The sequence below is a fragment of the Anabrus simplex genome, chromosome 10, assembly GCF_040414725.1.
Source record: "Anabrus simplex isolate iqAnaSimp1 chromosome 10, ASM4041472v1, whole genome shotgun sequence".
Taxonomy (NCBI): Eukaryota; Metazoa; Arthropoda; class Insecta; order Orthoptera; family Tettigoniidae; genus Anabrus; species Anabrus simplex.
Window position 1 is genome coordinate 54554846 of NC_090274.1, and position 20551 is coordinate 54575396.

A 20551-nucleotide genomic window follows, 5' to 3' on the forward strand; every position below is an offset into this window, starting at 1 on the left:
TACAGGGCCTTAAAACCCGTGTTGCACCGTGCGAGTTGGCCGTGCGGTCAGGTGCACGCAGCTGTGAGCTTGCCCGGGAGATAGTGGGTTCGAATCCCACTGCAAGCAGCCCTGAAGAAGGTTTTCCGTGGTTTCCCCTTTTCACACCAGGCAGATGCTGGGGTTGTACCTTAATTAAGGCCGCTTCCTTCCAACTCCTAGGCCTTTCCTATCCCATCATCGTCATAAGACCTATCTGTGTCGGTGCGACGTAAAACAACTAGCAAAAAAAATGTGTTAAATTGAAAGTGCGAGTGATTATCCCATTTATTTATTAGCTACTGTATGTGTCAATGGGATCATACCTACACAGGAGTTGTGTGTATACAGCAATGTTACGGTGTAGAACTGTATCTATGTAACGTACACAGATTTTAATATTTACAGCAACTCATACTTAATCAACGGAGATGGGGAAACTTCTGTATATGTGGTGATTACTCTTTATCTGCCGTCCACAAATGGTATCAATCAACCAACTAACTAACCAACCAATCAAATCAATCTCCACAATGCATCAGACCCATCACCACTACGCAGTGTGTCAAATGGTGGAAACTCTCTGAACAAGCATCAGTACTTATGAACACAATCAACTCGTTCCCTGCGGAAGATGTGGTTGGAATGACATGAGACTAGGTCGATGAACAAATTCAGCAAAGTGAAAGAGAAATTTTGGATGTGATGAAACTAGTAAGGCAATTTTGGAGACAAACAGCTGTGGTGGTGGAATAAATATGTCCAGAATGCTGTAAAACTCAAGAGGTGGTTCCATTCCAGAACAGATTAAAACAGCAGCTGCAAAATCTGAACACAGTCATGACCTCTACGAGCGACTAGACCAGGCCCTCTCAGGGTGCATGCACCGGTGCACTCCACAGTGCAAGGTGCGTAAGACGACTTCACTAGGTTGACCACCAGTGCAGATCCCCCACTCCTCCAATTTGAGCAATAGCTCTGTCTCTCTTTCCCTACGCTTGTCTCTCTCGCTCCGCCTGTTTCCCCCTTCTTCACTTGCTCTACAGCGCTCAACCATCCGAGCCGAGCTTAGACGAGTCGAGTCGGACCGATGCACGATGCACAGAACCTCCGCGCCTCGTTATGCACGTGTGAGATTTTGGGCGTTTGAGAGGGCCTGGACTAGACAGACCCGAGGGTGCAAATGGCGAGTACAGACTAGCAAAATCTCATCATGCAGCAGAAGACATAGCTCACGTTTTTCACATTAAGGATGAACAATGGCTACTCCTCCGAAAACCTGCGGGCATTTTAAAATCACTGGTACAATTATTTTGATGTAAACTGCAATGAGGAATTCACGCAACCGCCGGTCTCTTCAGCCTATCCTATAGAGGACGCAACCGCAGAAGTCCAGTCTGCCATCTATGCCATGAATAGTTGAACAGCAATTGAGCCCGACGATATACCTGTTGAAATGCAGAAGAAAAACTGTGCATCACAGAGCTGCATTTTTAGCAGGCTTCCTCAACAAATGCTTAGACGGGAATACGATCCTATTCACCTGGCAGACCCATCTGGAAAGGGAAAGGTGAGGTCACTGGCTGTTCAAACTGCCCTAAACGTATCATGTGATGAAGATCCTTGAACATGTAACTGACACACCTGCACAACGCTGTCACTACCTCGCCAAACAAGTGTGGCTTCATGAGGTGATGCGGAACTACTGATGTGATCTGCGCCGCCCGTCAGCTGATATAGGTATTTGGCCTTTCTATACCTCAAAGAAAACATTTGACAGGATACTACGAGTACTGATTTGGTATCCTCTGTGTTCACATGGTGCTCCACTGTGTAAAACTTACTCTTCTATAACACTACAAGCTCTGTCTGTTGCGCTGCCAATGTTACTGAAACATTCAACATTTAAGAGGGTGTCCATCTAGAGTCCACCTTGTCCCCATTGCTATTCATCTTATGCATGGATTCAGTGACTTCTTCTTCTTCCTCATGTGTCATGTCCTCGCAGAACGTTGGCGATCAGTAGCATGATCTGTTGTTTGTTCATAGCTGTTCTGAACAGAGTAAGCTTTGTCACCCCAAATCACTGACTCAAGTTGCCGAGCCATGACGTCCTCCTTCTCCCCGGACCACGTTTTCCATTAATTTTCCCTTGGAGTATTACTTGTAGAAGGTGGTATTTAGAGTTCCGCATCATATGACCAAAGTATTCTAGCTTCCTCCTCTTGATGGTAGTGAGAATTTCTGGTTCTTTGTTCATACGGTGCAAAACGTCTATATTGGTCATTTTAGCTGTCCAAGGTATCTTCAGCATCCTTCGGTACGTCCACATTTCAAATTTTTTGCTAGTTGTTTTACGTCGCACCGACACAGATAGGTCTTACGGCGACGATGGGACAGGAAAGGGCTAGGAGTGGGAAGGAAGCGGCCGTGGCCTTAATTAATGTACAGCCCCAGCATTTGCCTGGTGTGAAAATGGGAAACCACGGAAAACAATTTTCAGGGCTGCCGACAGTGGGGTTCGAACCTACTATCTCCCGAATACTGGCCGCACTTAAGCGACTGCAGCTATCGAGCTCGGTCACATTTCAAATGCTTGCAATCTCTTGCACATGGTCTCAGTGTCCATGCCTCAACGCCGTATAACAGAATACTGAAAACGTAGCACCGGAGTAGTCGTATCCGTAGTGAAATGGAAAGGTCACGGTTTGTCAAAAGTTTTCTAAGTCTCTGAAAATAAGTTCTGGCCTGCTCAATTCTGCATCGGATCTCATGAGTAAGGTCCCAGTCATCATTGATGTGACATCCCAGGTATTTAAATGTTGCCACTCTCGCGATCTGTTCCTTCGCTGTTTTGAGATTACCTCGAATGCCATCTTCTTTCCTACTTATAACCATCCACTTGGTCTTCTTTACATTAAGCCTCAAACCCATTGCGCTGCTGGCTTCAGTGACAGCATTAAGTAGTTCCTGTAGATCCTGGAGATTGGTTGCAAGTAGCACGGTGTCATCGGCGTACCTGATATTATTTACGATGAAACCATTAACTACAATTCCTTGAGTCTTTCCGTAAAGAGCATCTCCAAAAATCGTTTCTGAATAGATGTTGAAAAGCATGGGGGAAAGAATACAGCCTTGGCGAACTCCTTTCATAATTGAGACTTCTTCCGAGACACGACCATCAACTCTTATGCCAGCACACTGGTTCCAGTAGAGATTACCAATAATACGAATGTCCCGCCCATCAAGTCAGTGACTGCAGATTTACAAATGCCTCATCCATAGACCTTATTGTATACTGATGTTATATTGGCTATCGATTCCCGGAACAGACTTGAACATCTGGTCAACCAGTGGAAAACACGACGGGGAAAATTTGGACTAGGGCTCAACCTGACAAAAACTGAATACATGGAGTGCGACACCTAAACTTATGGCACGTTTGTAGCTGATGGTAACCTGCTGATGAAGTCATCAAGTTTTGAGTATCTTGGCTTCCACATGACATCCGATAGTGATATGGTAGCAGACACCTGAGCAAGAGTTAATGCTAGAAGGCTGAAGAGACGTCTGGTCACAGGTGTACTTCGCAATCAGAAGATTTCTTTCCATTTAAAATCTAAGGTGTATCGCATGGCCATTCATGGGGCAGAATGTTGGTCTATGATGAAGCAGCATGAGCAGATCCTTCATGTGATAGAGATGAGGATGCTAAGATGCATGCTAGGTGTTACACAACTGGACCATCTATGGAATAAAGATGTAAGGAATATCCTGAAGATCGCCCCAATACCGGCCAAATGAGAGAGAGATGAGACTGTGCTGTAGCCAGATCTGATGAAGAATACATTGCAAAACAGGCACTTGAACATAAACTTAACCCTGATGCACCAACAAGGTATTAGCCTTAAGGACATTAAAAATTATTACATGAACTTTGAGGTGCTGGCGAGAAGTGTCATGCTGTACCAATGGTGCCATCAACAACAAATGTGAGCCTATCTAACCCAGTGTGTTTATGACATTACCCTTCAATAGAGCCACTGTTAGATCCCCAACCACATGAAGAACTTTCATTTAACAATGACAGGAAATCATAAATGTGAGAGCAGACTCATATACTGTATATGGTCAGCACACGTAAGGTGAAAACTGTACACAATGGATTGTGTCAGTGGAAATATGAATTTAATGGAAACAACTCCTAGACCTATCAATGAAATGGCATATGGTTTTTCGTGCCGGGAGTGCCCGAGGACAAGTTCGGCTCATCAGATGCAGGTCTTTTCATCTGACTCCCGTAGGCGACATGCGCGCCGTGAGGATGAAATGATGATGAAGACGACACATAGGCCCTACAACCAGCCCCCCTGCCAGAGGAATTAACCAATCATGGTTAAAATTCCCAACCCTGCCTGGAATCAAACCCGGGACCCCAGTGACAAAAGGCCAGCAGACTAACGATTTAGCCATGGAGGCGGACTCGTAGACCCATAGAATTTATGTTAAAATACATACAAAACCATACATACTTCACATACACTTCTCAAAACAGAAAAACAGCACTGCAGTATTATGAACAGATAATTCAATACAGTAGCAATAGGAACACTTTCACATAAATTGTCTCTTAATGCTGTTATTACTAGCAAACAACAGCAGTACTGTAGAAATAAGGAGCAGGCATGACCAAGATAATTATGACTTAATTATTTCATGTCTAGAAGGACCGCTCCATTTCAGTAAAGCAGACGATGAGATAAATCTGGACTCTAATATTGTCTGTCTTCCTCTCATCATCATCATAATAGAACCCCTCAACTCATGATTTCATCAGCGGCCTTGAAGATGTTGTTTTTATGACATTCATTTTAGTGCTTGTTTTACACGCCCTCATGTCGTTGGCATTATATCATTCTCACACTGTTTTTCCACTAAAAAAAAATGTTAATGAAGCTTTTTGATTAGAAATTGTTTATGGTTTAATCATTGACAGTGTATCCATCAACATGTTTGTATAATGTATCATTTCTCACATTTTTATATACTGAATATTAGTAACTGGCTAAACTTTTAGCTTTGATATTAATATAAGGTGTACTCTTGAAGATTGTTTTTAGGCTGAAGATGCCCTGAATTGAGGACGAAACATGTCCCATTTAACTGATAGTATGTTTATGAAACCACTATAAGTGGAAATTAATGTACCGAATAGGTGGATTAAAGATTGCCTTGATTGTTTTTGAACTATAAATTTTCAATACGGACTAAAAATGAGATTTATAACATGCAATCGTTGTCTATTCCGAAATGCCTCCCCTTTCACCACTGACTCCCAATTCCCTCCTCTTCTCTCCACAGGGTCACTCAGTTTGTGTATCCATGTCTTCCCACTGGGCTTCTTCCTTGAACCGTTCTTTTTAGGCATGCACGTAGTGTTCTTGTGCCAAGCATTCGCTTTACATATCCAAACCACGTTAGTCTCCTCTATGATCCTCAAATGTGGACCTTAAATGCTGATGATTTGAGATGCAACACTGGAAAAGAATGTGTACCAATGAGGCTGTCTTTAAGGAACTGAACATCATTGTCAGGCTATCAGCATTTTGCCAACAACGAAGAACTAAGTCACGGCAGCGATCAACCCTTCATGGTGCAGAAGACTTTTTAACAGTACAAGTGCAGGTGTGCTTTGATGCAAGACAAACAAGCAGCTGATCTGGATGATCAGTGCAAGTGTAGTGCTGTGCAAGATCCAGACCATTTGATGACCAGCCCAAAGTTAGAACATTTTTGCAGATTTCACAATAAGTTTAAGAGAACTGTTGTTTGATCAGAGACATATAAGTTAAAACACTTTTCAGCTAGGAGCTTTTTATTACACTTTGGATGACAACAGGAAAGTGTCTGCAAAATTCAATGGAATTAAAATCCATGACCATGACCATTCAGCAGAATTTCAGGTAAGTTTTCTCTTTCTATCAAGCAAGGGCCAATTTACAATGCTTAAGAAATTGTTTCCTTCTGCAGCATTCGTAAATTAGTTTGAGATCCAATAAACTGGTTCTGTTGACTTACCGAGCGAGTTGGCCTCACGGTTAGGGTTTTGCAACTGCGAGCTTGCATTTGGGTGTTAGTGGGTTCAAAACCCACTGTCAGCAGCCCGATGATGGTTTTCCATTTTCACACCAGGCAAATGCTGGGACTGTACCTTAATTAAGGCCACTGCCGCTTTGTTCCCACTCCTACCTCTTTCCTATCCCATTGTCGCCATAAGACCTATCAGTGTCGGTGCAACGTAAAACCAACTGTAAAAATTCTGTTGATCTCGGCTTAGCTCACAAGTCTCCTAATTGTGAATTTCCTTCACCAACAAATACAGTTACCTCCATACAAGACCCTTGGAGAAGTGGATACTCAATTTCAGTGTGAACTGAGAGAAATTCAGAGATATGTGCTCCTTGTTTCAAATATATGGGTAATCAGACCCACGTCCTTCTGGGTGGACGACTTCAGTTTTACCACCTTGGATAGATTATTCTGGAAAACACAGGGTTAATTAAAACTGAAATAGAACTAAGGCAGGAAAGTGCACTGTCACAAAATTTTTACAATTGTTATAATGAAGCAATAGCTGCATATGAAGATAAGAATAAACACAATGCCATTTGGTGATTGTATGATTTGAAGAAAGGATGAGAGGTCAAAGAACTACTTCACACAATAAATGTGAAGATTTAACAATGAAAAAGGTGAATCAATGAGGGGAAAAGCAAGATAATAGCAGTGAATATCCATTGTGATTACATGGAGCTAAGACCAAAACTGTGACAAAGAGGAAGATCCAGAATACATTTGGTTAAGAATAGCACGCATTACCAGTTTACATGAAGGTGTTCTTGTATGTTATCAGACAAATTCCTTAATATGAAGAACAAGTGAATGTGCAAGAATATTGTATTCTTGCAGATATACAACACTGAATACTGCACTTTATATCACTAATCCTTTGATATATGAAATAACACAATCATTGTGTGTGAATGCAAACACTGATAAGATAGGTGAATTAAGAAGAAAATAGAAACCCAAACTGTTAATTTTCATAATTTTTCACCCCCATAGCCATTCCCTTTTACAAGCCACCAACGGACAGCAATCAACTTATAAGTCAGTCTGTACAAAATTGTTGAACATGCTCCAAGTACTACCAGTAACTTAAATGGCAGTCTTGATATCTGCTCACGACGAGGTTTCTAAGACTTCATCAGAGGATGGGTCACAGAATAATTTTTTTTAAACCCTATAGGCTACATCCAAGAGTGCTTTTCCCTCCAAGCGATTTACAATAACCAGTAGTGCTGCTAAACAACTGTAGCAGGGTTCTCATCCCTCATGTTTAGAAACAAAATTAAATTTTCAGACCCCTCTAAATTTGTAGGAATATAAGAAAGCAGATGCATAATTAACACAGAAAAGAAATATAATAATTAAAACGAGATATGTATTAAGCACTGCGACGTATTGACAGTCCACTGATATGTGATTGTATATTCATTAAGGAAAGAAACCAACAAACAACGAAATCAAAACATGTCACTCCATTGATCTGTCAAATTTCTATTGACAGTTCAAAGACAACATTCTCCAATACACAAAATTTCCAGCAGAGGTAGATGAATCCAAACATCGGACTCGTACAAAAATACCAAGTCGAAAGAAAAGGTCCACAAGTGCTCATTTATTTACAGCTGCCAGCAGTAATGAGAAACGTCTTAAAAGAAAAAAGAAAAAGAAAACTCTAAAAACAACTCCAGGTACAGTTCACAGAAGGTAGCAACCTATATACTCTTAAAGCTAAAGACTTCTTTAAATTGAATCACTTACCCAGAACTTCGCCGAATATAATATTCCGCACTGAATTCAAATACGGCACTTCCTATCCTTCCAAATTAAAATAGAATACGATTTCAATATTGAAAAAAAGAAGACGAACGAAAAGCTCATCTGATAATGCGCAATGATCCATAATGGTATTCACAGGTAGACAGCCAGAGTAACCAACATATGAGCACGAAAAGAGAAATCACACTGGTATCAATTAAGATGATTTTGACTGTCCAAATATGAGAGAAGTCGCATTATATTTTCACTAAGATATATATGAATAAGCAAGGAAGAAGATTGAAACTTTTGTTTGAACTTTATTCAAAATGTTTTGCTCAATGTTGGCTATAAATCAATGCAGCCAATTTCAGATGTCTAATGAATTCATAAAGGGTGCATCTTCGAATTATCAGCAAAAAAGTCTAATATTGAATGAACAGTCGCTTTAAAATTTTGACGAACAGGTGTTCCATCATACTGAAATTTATGAATCCTCCTGATCTATGTTTCAAGCGAGATCTCAGATTACACCTTGTATGATAAACAAACTTGGCGCTGCGAACATAGTTTGACAGCTGACGCGGGAGATGCCAGCACATAACAAGTTAGCATTGCATTCGATAACTCACCACGGTGACCAACAAAACTGGGTGGATGCGAGTTGAGGATGTGAAGAATGGAACGAACAATAAAGAAGTGACATTCCTTCAAGACGAAGCATGGTGTATCTCGTAGTTTTCTCTTCATTTTTTTATTAATATGGAAGAATGGTTATTAAGAAGCTACTAGATATATTCCTGCTGGTAGTAATAGCAGACGGTAAGCTTAGTGTTAATAATGACAACACCATAACAAAAGATAACAAGGGATGTGCGTCTCTGTCATATGTTACCGGAGTTGACAGGCATTATGATTGGATGATTGTCCTGGGGGAAATGTCATTCTGTGTGAGCAAACTGCCCCTCCCTTTCGTGTTATAATATCTGTATGGCAATCAACAAGTTTCATGATTCGTTAGTTTGCTCCCCACTAGCTGTTACTATAAACACTTATTCTTATTATGCAGTTTTTTACGGTCTTATTACTGAAAATATGATGGTATTTAAGTCATTTGAAAGTAAATCATTTTATTTATTATTCATGATCATGGGAAAGATATATTTGGCTGCCTCGAAAAGCTCACACTGTATTCTTTTCAAGATGACCTGTTAATTATAAGTTTTGTGTGTGTGGAGAGAATTTTCCGTACTGTAATGTTCTCGGGGATCTCTCTACCTTAAAATAAGTAATAATTCCTTTCATAAGTTACGTTTGAATTAGGCCTATAATTAAATTTTGCTATGTTTAAGTTTTAAATGAAGAGGGAAAATGTGTTCAAATTCATGCACATAGGTGATAGTTTCCCTTTTGAAACAGACAATTCAAGTATCAGGCAGCACATTCTTTAAAGTTGTTGAATGTTATGTCTTTGGATAGTGAGATATCTGCACCCACTTGCACGATTGTTTCCTGTGATGTAATTTTTTATTTTATTTTTTATTTTTGGCATTATACCGATATGTGGATCTGTGGCACTTTGTTGTATGTATGAAAAATGTTTTTTCTACCACAGCAAGTGCCATGTAAGGTGGGCCTATATTTAAATATTTGGTATTCAGAGGTATATTGTATTTACAAGGCTTATCATGGTGATCATGATCATCTAGTCCTTGGATTGGTGTAGGGCATATTTTCTAAATCAAGATGTGTTTGGCAAATTTTTAGTACTGGTACGGTATTCATTTTCAACTGTAGCTCAGAATTTAAAATAAAATCTACGTACATTTGATTTTATAAAAATTGTGATATATCTTGGTGAAGTACAGTCATAAATTTTAACCAACAGGTGTTCCATCACACCGAAATTTATGAATCTTTCTGATCGATGTTTCAAGCAATATCTCAGATTATACCTTGTTTGATAAACAAACTTGGTGCTGCGAACATAGTTTGACAGCTGACGCGGGAGATGCCAGCACATAACGAGTTAGCATTGCATTTGATAACTCACTCGACAGTATCCCCCTGTGGGTGGGGGCGGTAGAATAACACCCACGATATCCCCTGCCTGTCGTAAGAGGCGACTAAAAGGGGCCTTACGGGCTCTGAACTTTGGAGCGTGGGTTGGCGACCACGGGGCCCTTAGCTGAGTCCTGGTATTGCTTCCACTTACTTGTGCCAGGCTCCTCACTTTCATCTATCCTATGAGACCTCCCTTGGTCAACTCTTGTTCTTTTCCGACCCCGACACTTAGGTTTGCGAGGGCTAGGGAGTCTTTCATTTTCACACCCTTCGTGGCCCTTGTCTTTCTTTGGCCGATACCTTCATTTTTCGAAGTGTCGGATCCCTTCCATTTTTCCCTCTGATTAGTGTTACATAGAGGATGGTTGCCTAGTTGTACTTCCTCTTAAAACAATAATCATCACCACCACCATCACTCGACATTAGTTATCCATGGTCCCTCCACAGTTCTCATATTCAGATAAATTTGTTGACATGGAGGTTGAGGGGCTAGCATGTGTTTGGAAGAATGAATAACTTTCAGAAGTTTAAAAATTAGGCATTAGATATCTCGGCCCGTTGAGTGGAAAAACAGGACATTGTGGATCCCAGTTAGAGTTAGTTGGGACACAGACAAAATTCTTATAAACGGGCTGCTGCGGGTGACACGTAATAAGTCTTGTTGTTGTTTGCTTGTTGTTTAAAGGGGCCTAACATTGAGAGTCTTTGGCCCATGTAATAAGTCTAGGGTCCCTAACTTCATGTGAAGATAACTTTTTAAAGCTGACTGAGTTTGAATACTGACCATGAATAAGCTGGAAAAACTATCTGAGAATTCAATTTTTGAATTTGCTTTCCCTGAAATCTTGTAGAATAGGAATATGCAAGTTTTTTTGTTTAAATGTCTCTCTCTGTTAGATATCAAAGCATTGTTTTCTGGATTCTTTAAAGAACAATAATATTAACAACTTACTCAAAAAGGTGACATGTCATTCTAAAAGTGTTGAATAGCATTACAGCAAAGAAACTGAATGCACATAATAGGGCATAATTTTTTCAATGAATGCTTTTTTTATATATCACATACCAGTAGTGTATTCATTTTTATTAATTTCCTTCTTTTTTTTCTCTTTCAGATTCTGGTTTTTATTTTCTATTAGAATTTGCTGATGATGAATGTTCATGGAATATTATTATTATTATTATTATTATTATTATTATCATCATAAATTACGGTATCAGCTCCGTATTCCACTGGATATTCAGCATCTTTCAAAATTTCCAAGTTTGGGATATGGAAGAGAAGTTGCTATTTGGAAAGTTGTAAGACGAGGTCCTAAAAATCATTTCAAAGAGAAATTTTGTTAATCAGTTTCAGTTCCAATCATCATCCTCTTTTAGTGCCTTCTCAATTTCTGGAGGTTGGCCACAATCACAGCGATGTCTGCTCTGTGTTCGGCTGTCCTCATCAGTCTATTAGAATCTAGTCATGTCCAGTCCCGTAAGTTCCTCATCCAAAAGTGTTTCCTTCGATCGCGACGTACTCCCTGTGGGTGGGGGCGGTAGAATAACAACCATGGTATCCCCTGCCTGTCATAAGAGGTGACTAAAAGGGGCCCCAGGGGCTCTCAACTTGGGAGCAAGGGTTGGTGAGCACTGGGCCCTGAACTGAGTCCTGGCATTGCTTCCACTTACTTGTGCTAGGCTCCTCACTTCAGTCTATCCTATCCGACCTCCATTAGTCACTCGTGTTCTTTTCTGACCCAGGCGGTATTAGGTTGCGAGGCCTAGGGAGTCTTTCATTTTCACGCCTTTTGTGGCCCTTGTCTTCCTTTGGCCGGTACCTTCATTTTTTGAAGTGTCGGATCCCTTCCATTTTTTCTCTCTGATTAGTGTTACATAGTGAATGGTTGCCTAGTTGTACTTCCTCTTAATCACCACCACCACCACCACCACCACCACCACCACCACCACCACCACCAGCAGCAGCACTCGACCGTGACCTCTACATCCACCAATTTTACTGTGTATGTTCTATTTTAGCAAGTTGTAGCCTAATTTTCATTCCTCATAATATGCCCAAGGTTGATTGTACACGCCAACATTCATTCCCTCCTCATGCGCCTGAGTACGACAGCATTGGAGGCATAGTTAGTCCATGAGATGCATAACATCCTTTCGAAAACCCACATCTAGGGGGGCATTTATTTTCCTAATGGTGTTAAAATTTCAGAGTCCATGTTTCAGCGCTGTACAGAAGCACTGACTATACATAGCATCTGACAAAGTTGTGATGTATCTCAAAGCTGAGGCGTCTATCGCACAGCAGAGTCCTCATTTTCAGAAAGCTAGCACGAACCATTTCTGTTCATACATGGATCTCTAAATCTGCGTCCAAGTCCTCAGTAATCCAACTTCAACTTGTTTTCCATAAATTTTCATAACAATATGCATGTTACAAGTCGTCATAGTAATGGCCATCACCTTTGTCAAATAAGTAAATAAATAAATAAATTTCAAACAAAAAGGAAAATTAGAAACCTAAGATTGAGGGGAATTATCATTTTCATAAACAGATTCTATTTAGATGACCCTTTTCTGTTCATCTTTTGGCTTCATCTGTGAATCAGTGGTATGTCAGCCTTCATATTCCAAAATTGTGAGTTCAAAGAAGACAGATTTTTGAAAGGTATAGAAAAATCCTTTTGAGTCTCCATGTCACTTAATGTCAACACATCTCGGTGACACATTCAGTGTACACTCAACAAAATTAATTAATATCAACTAGAATTCAACAATTTAAGGGTAAGAGGTATAGAACTAAACGAGGCTACAGAACTAGTTACAAATAGAGGATTGTGGCGGTGTTTCTTAAATTCACAGAGGCTTGCAGACTGAACGCTGAAAGGCATAACGGTCTATAACATCTTCAAATTTTAAGACACCTTGGACTACATCCCAAATTAATAAACATGATAAAATTGACTCTCACTAACACCAAATCAAAAGTGAAGTTTAGGGGTGAAACATCAGAGTCATTTGAAATTAAAACTGGACTACGGCAGGGAGATGGGCTCTTACCACTATTATTTAATTGTGCTCTAGAAATGGTAATGAGGGAATGGTTTAGGAAATGTCCCCCAGAAATAAAGATTGGCCTAAAAATCAAAACAAATTGCCTGGGTTTTGCCGACAATTTAGCATTACTAGCAGTGGACATAAAAGAAGCAAAAAGCCAGATATCAGAACTTCAAACCAGATATCAGAACTTCAAAACATTGCAAATAAAATTGGCCTCAAAATATCATTTGAAAAAAAACAGAAATTATGCCCCAAAAACCAACACAACTAAAAGAAGTTACCATAAATGGTAATAAAATCAAAATAGTAATTCAACTTAAATATCTTGGAGAAGTAGTAACACATAACCTAAATGAAAAAATCTCAATCCAAACAAGAACAAATAGATTAGCTAAAGCCCAAAAATTAACATGGGATATCTACAAAAAGAAATGTCTATCAATAAATGCAAAACTAAAACACTATAATACAGTTATAAAACCGGAAGCTACAAATGCAGCAGAAACACTTTTTCACCTGAATAAACAATCAAACTATGACAGACTTCAGAAAATTGAAAGGAGGATTGGAAGAACCTGCATCAACAAAAAATAACAGAAAGATGGACAGTGGCAGATAATACCCAACAAAGTTGTGTACAGAGAGCTAGAACCCATTAAAGATACTATGCATAAGGCGAGACTGGGATTCTTTGGACATACCATGAGGATGCAGGATTTGAGACTTCTGAAACAACTAGTAAAACACAATCTTGTCTCAAAAAATACCACAGCAGGATGTAAATGGATCAGAGAAGTAAGAGAGTATCTGAAGAAAATATGCCTTGCAACAGAAGACACCGCAAATAAGATAAAATTTAATACAAACCTCCGATTTACCCTTGCACGAAACAAACCAACAACACACATATTTTCAACCGAGAAAAGGGCACAAAAATCGGAGTGCCTGAAGAAATACTGGGAGAACCGCAAAGCCCAAACAATCCCTTCAAAGAGACCTGAACGATGGACTGACTAAAGTGAACCTATGTGGTCATAAAATAAGAAGAAGATGTATGTATGTATGAATTCAATGTATTCAAGCTTTTAACGCATTGTCGGTCAATAAATCATCATTATTGTTGAACATTTCCAGTTGCCAGGATGTGGTGTACAAGCCCCTCCTGCCGGGCTAAGTGGTTCAGACGGTTAAGGCGCTGGCCTTCTAACCCCAACTTGGCAGGTTCGATTCTGGCTCAGTCCGGTGGTATTTGAAGGTGCTCAAATACGACAGCCTCGTGTCGGTAGATTTACTGGCACGTAAAAGAACTCCTGCATGACTAAATTCTGGCACCTCGGCGTCTCCAAAGATCGTAAAAGTAGTTAGTGGGACGTAAAGCAATTATTATTATTATTATTATTATTATTATTATTATTATTATTATTATTATTATTATTATTATTATTATTAAGCCCCTCCATCCTTGTCTGCCCATGAACCACTGTTCTCTCATAATCTTCTCCCAATCTTGTCATCTCTCCTCAACATCTTTCTTCACCAGATCGGTCCATTTTGCTCTGGGTCTGCCCACTTATCTTTCTTTTTGGTTCTCTCTTTCATATTCTCTTTTTGCAGTTCTGCTTGCACTCATCCTTCTTACATGGCAAAACCACTTTAGTCTTGTTTTCTGGATCCTCTCAAGTAGGGAGTCTCCTAATCCTACCTCCTCTCAGTCTTCTTCATTTCTGAACTTGTCCTTCCTGGTCTTCTGTATCATAGTGCATAGTAACTTAATTTCTGCAGCTTGTAGTTTTGAGTTGTCTCATCTCATGTGTATGTATATTCAGTCCTCAGCTCTAAGGCTGGTTGAAAATAAATGAATGGAGAATGGGCATATTACGCTCTTATTTTGGTTTATGCTTTCAACAGTGAGGTAGTGACAATGAAGTGCAAAATTGAATATAGGCTGCAGAAACGTTCTTTGAAGAATAATAGTGAATACTAAATGAAAGAATGAGAAATGGAGACATATCGGTGGAAATAAAGTGAAAAGATTGAGTATTGAAAAGGAGAAAGTGAGATGTTTTGAATATATCAATACTACAACCGCTGGAATATATTATGTACCTAGAATTGCCGCAGTAACTTTGACCGTTGATGAAATGTTTTGTACATTGTTTTATGTGTTTTAAAACTGATACCTTCGTAACACTGTTGTCAGAAACATGCCACTCTGAATATGAAGGATGTTCTGGATTTTCTTCCAAGATATTATGACAAGTAAACCTACCAGGTATAGTTTTTCCAAAGTCTGCTGCAGTCCACCCTGTGATGCCATTAGTACCTAGTACTGTATTACCTGGCCCTGGGGCTCTTATCTTGGTTGACGTGTCCCCTCTTATACCGTGCTTTATGGTTTATAGTTTCTACGGCTGTAATAGAATAATTGATCACTCATTGCTCAGCCTGTGTGGGGCATCATTAGAATTTGAATGTGGTATAAATCAAGGAATTTCACGTAAGTTGTTACAGTGCCACAACTTACCTTCAGCGTGAACAATCCAATTTTCAGAATGATCTGAATCATTGCTTTCAGGGTCATCACTTGATTGGCAGTAATCTTCGTCTGCAACTTCTCTTAGGTCCTCTATATCTGGACCACATTCTACATCAGACACATCTTCTAGAATATCATGCAGTAGACTGAGCATCTCTTCAACAGTGAGAGATGGTACTCTGTGAGACATGTTTACTGTACTGTGACAAGATGACGAATTGTTGTGTTTTTGAACATTACTGTTGATGATAGATTTTTTTTATTTTTGCAATTGGCTTTACGCTGCACTAACACAGATAGGTCATATGGCAGTGATGGGATATGAAAGGGCTAGGAGTGGGAAGGAAGCGACTTAATTAAGTCGAGAATGGAAAACCACAGAAAACCATCTTTAGGGCTGCCGACAGTGGGGTTTGAACCCTCTCAAACCCAATGCAAGCTCACAGCTGTATGCCCCTATCTGCATGGCCAGCTCGCTCGGTGATAGAATAATTATGAGCAGAAGATTATATCTCAACGAGAGCTGCACAGACCTGTGTTACAATACATTTTATTATGATAATTCTCCGGCACTTGTTAGTGTACTCATTAGTATACCCTATCCAACGATGCAAAATGAATTATACTTGCTATTGATGATCCTGACCACTAATCAGGAAAAGTCACTGCAACTCAGTATCCTACAATAAAAGCTGTTGTCAAAATAGAGTTTGGAAAAAAGTGTAGTGGTCATTAACTATATGATTGATGAAAGAATGACAAAGAACAAGAAAGATACCCCTTGGTCAGAGGAAAGAAAGGAGTTACACCAAGAAAAAATGCGACAGTACTGGGCAAAGATCAAAGCTCAACAGTTGAACGAGCACGGTCTTTTCAAAAGAGGAAAGAGACATGCCAACTGCCCCGATTTAAGCGGGAGATTCCCTATTTTTTGTCCTTCCTCCCGATTTTGAGAACAGATTTAGTAATGCTTTTTATTTTATCATTTCCACATAGCAGTGCTGACAGTGAACCTATTTTTTAGCATATTTACAAGGACAAAAACTCAGATCAAAACATCCTGAAAAAAATTCTGGGGAAAAATTAACCTTAAAACCCATTCATCAAGGCCAGCGTTTTTGAGCATAAATCTAGTTCAGAAATTTATGGAGAGGCCTAAGGCAGTTACAATGAAGAGTCATGTGTTCTAAAGCTCAGCTACATGCAGAATTTCAGTATTTATAAATAAATAAGAGAAATTATGTAATTGAGTAGTATAATGTGTTAAATATTCTTCAAAGTTACATCATCAATGATGTAACATGTCAGGATATGCTGCAAAAAAAATCTCTTGATTTTTGACTTTTGAAAATTGGCACGTATGAAGAAAGAATGCTGGGAAAAAACTGTTCAAAGTTACAGGTCGAAGAAGACTCGTGCTATAATGCATGGACTTAGTATAACAGCAAGTGAAGATAATGGGACCTGGACTGGAATATGGAGGAGTGATGGAGTTAAATGGAAAGGGACCATTTGGTCTCACTCGACTGAAACTTGAAAAGTGGAAATGATGAAGATGAAAACAATTTGGCAAATTGTGACCAGAATAAGAGACAGGTTGTTGGGACACACCTTGATATTTTAGGGACTTTTGGGATATGATGGCGACCATGGACTCCCTCAGAGAGTCCAGTGTTGCGTACATGTACCTGTGCCAGACTCCCCACTTTCATCATATGTTGCACCGAGTCAGAGAAGTCTTATATTGACAGTGGGATGGAGCAGGGCTAGGTCTGGAAAGGAAGAGACTGTGGCCTAAATTAAAGTAAAGCCTGAGTGGGGTTCGCATCCATTATCTTCTGAATGCAAGCTAACACCTTGAACTGCATCGCCAGCTCGCTCAGTCCCTTGACCGAAGACTGTGAATTTTTCATACGCCATCTGATGTTTCTTTTTTGCTTTATGTCACATCGACACAGATGTCTAAAAATTGTACTTAACAAAACTTGTAGAAAATGCAATTTATAAACCGTTTTGTCTTAGAAATCTTTACTATACAAGCTATGATAATAGGGGATTTCTTGAATTTTTTGAAGTTAAAAAAAGCAAAGGAGAGTTATATCTTTTCTAAATTAGTACCCAACCAGAAAATTACTGCAGGAGTGTTATCTAATGAGCTGCTTCTACTAATCCTAGTTTTTCATAAAACCCACAATGGGTGGTACAGCTCATAGATTAATAAATTAAGTAGTAAAAATACTGGTATTATTTTCTGCTAGTCTTTGTTTATACAGGTCATTTCTTAAGGTATTTGTGGTGTGCCGTCTTCAAGTGAAACAAGCACTAAAAGAACATAAGCTAATAATACTGTTGATGATACTGTGTAATTAACGTCCCTCAGCAGCATTGGCCTTGAATATATGCCAGGTAAAAGCATTTCAAATGTGATTTAACAGAAAATAAGCGTGTCAGATCACAAATGATGAAATATTGACTTCACTTGGCGAGAAGACTGTATTTATAAAAAATAAATTTGCTAAGGATATGAGACACTTGTGACATAAAAGATTTGCTCAGTTTAAATTTAGAAGGAAGTTTGTTGTGTAAGAATGATTTTGGCAGGATCAGAATTTGACTATAACACTGGCAGACTAGACTGAGATAAGAATATAACAGTGGTAGAGGAGGTCAAGACATGAATATGACAATGGTAGAGGAGACCAAGGCATGAATATGACAATGGTAGAGGAGACCAAGGCATGAATATGACATTGGTAGAGGAGACCAAGACATGAATATGACATTGGTAGAGGAGACCAAGACATGAATATAACAATGGCAGAGGAGACCAAGACATGAATATGACAGTGGTAGAGGAGACCATGATATGAATATGACAATGGTAGAGGAAACCAAAATATGAATATGTCAGTGATAGAGGAGACCATGATATGAATATGACAATGGTAGAGGAGACCATGATATGAATATGACAATGGTAGAGGAAACCAAAATATGAATATGTCAGTGGTAGAGGAGACCAAGACATGAATATGATAGTGGTAGAGGAGACCAAAATATGAATATGACAGTGGTAGAGGAGACCAAAATATGAATATGACAGTAGTAGAGGAGACCAAAATATGAATATGACAGTGGTAGAGGAGACCAAGGTATGAATATGACAGTGGTAGAGGAGTCCAAGGTATGAATATGACAGTGGTAGAGGAGACCAAGACATGAATATGACAGTGGTAGAGGAGACCAAGACATGAATATGATAGTGGTAGAGGAGACCAAGACATGAATATGACAGTGGTAGAGGAGACCAAGATATGAATATGACAATGGTAGAGGAGACCAAGGCATGAATATGACAATGGTAGAGGAGACCAAGGCATGACTATGACATTGGTAGAGGAGACCAAGGCATGACTATGACATTGGTAGAGGAGACCAAGGCATGAATATGACATTGGTAGAGGAGACCAAGATATGAATATGACAGTGGTAGAGGAGACCAAGACATGAATATGACAGTGGTAGAGGAGACCAAGATATGAATATGACAATGGTAGAGGAGACCAAGGCATGAATATGACAATGGTAGAGGAGACCAAGGCATGAATATGACAATGGTAGAGGAGACCAAGGCATGACTATGACATTGGTAGAGGAAACCAAAATATGAATATGTCAGTGGTAGAGGAGACCAAGACATGAATATGATAGTGGTAGAGGAGACCAAGGTATGAATATGACAGTGGTAGAGGAGACCAAGGTATGAATATGACATTAGTAAAGGAGACCAAGGCATGAATATGACAATGGTAGAGGAGACCAAGGCATGAATATGACATTGGTAAAGGAGACCAAGGCATGAATATGACAATGGTAGAGGAGACCAAGGCATGAATATGACAATGGTAGAGGAGACCAAGGCATGAATATGACAGTGGTAGAGGAGACCAAGGTATGAATATGACAGTGGTAGAGGAGACCAAGGCATGAATATGACAGTGGTAGAGGAGACCAAGGCATGAATATGACAATGGTAGAGGAGACCAAGGCATGAATATGACAATGGTAGAGGAGACCAAGGCATGAATATGACAATGGTAGAGGAGACCAAGGCATGAATATGACAATGGTAGAGGAGACCAAGGCATGAATATGACATTGGTAGAGGAGACCAAGGCATGAATATGACAATGGTAGAGGAGACCAAGGCATGAATATGACAGTGGTAGAGGAGACCAAGGCATGAATATGACAATGGTAGAGGAGACCAAGGCATGAATATGACAATGGTAGAGGAGACCAAGGCATGAATATGACAATGGTAGAGGAGACCAAGGCATGAATATGACAATGGTAGAGGAGACCAAGGCATGAATATGACATTGGTAGAGGAGACCAAGGCATGAATATGACAATGGTAGAGGAGACCAAGGCATGAATATGACAGTGGTAGAGGAGACCAAGGCATGAATATGACAGTGGTAGAGGAGACCAAGGCATGATTATGACAATGGTAGAGGAGACCAAGGTATGAATATGACAATGGTAGAGGAGACCAAGGCATGAATATGACAGTGGTAGAGGAGACCAAGGTATGAATATGACAGTGGTAGAGGAGACCAAGACATGAATATGACATTGGTAGAGGGGACCAAGACATGACTATGACATTGGTAGAGGAGACCAAGATATGAATATGACATTGGTAGAGGAGACCAAGGCATGAATATGACAGTGGTAGAGGAGACCAAGACATGACTATGACATTGGTAGAGGAGACCAAGGCATGAATATGACAGTGGTAGAGGAGACCAAGGCATGAATATGACAGTGGTAGAGGAGACCAAGGCATGAATATGACAGTGGTAGAGGAGACCAAGGTATGAATATGACATTAGTAAAGGAGACCAAGGTATGAATATGACATTAGTAAAGGAGACCAAGGCATGAATATGACAATGGTAGAGGAGACCAAGATATGAATATGAC

The 20551-nt window shown here is 39.7% G+C and overlaps 2 protein-coding genes across 3 annotated transcripts in view; one reads left to right on the forward strand and one right to left on the reverse strand.

Annotated features, from left to right (window-relative positions):
* Positions 1-7958, reverse strand: part of rdgB (retinal degeneration B) — a 689086-nt gene extending 681128 nt beyond the window's left edge. The window contains exon 1 of the mRNA XM_067154865.2: positions 7906-7958. The gene's annotated coding sequence lies outside the window, so the exon portion shown is untranslated. The remainder of the gene's footprint in view (positions 1-7905) is intronic.
* Positions 7959-8552: 594 nt separating this feature from the next.
* Positions 8553-20551, forward strand: part of LOC136882046 (immunoglobulin superfamily DCC subclass member 4) — a 103926-nt gene continuing 91927 nt past the window's right edge. For both annotated transcript variants that reach the window (XM_067154548.2, XM_067154549.2), the window contains exon 1: positions 8553-8724. In XM_067154548.2, coding sequence (XP_067010649.1) covers positions 8673-8724 — 52 coding nt within the window. In that variant the 5' untranslated portion in view covers positions 8553-8672. The remainder of the gene's footprint in view (positions 8725-20551) is intronic.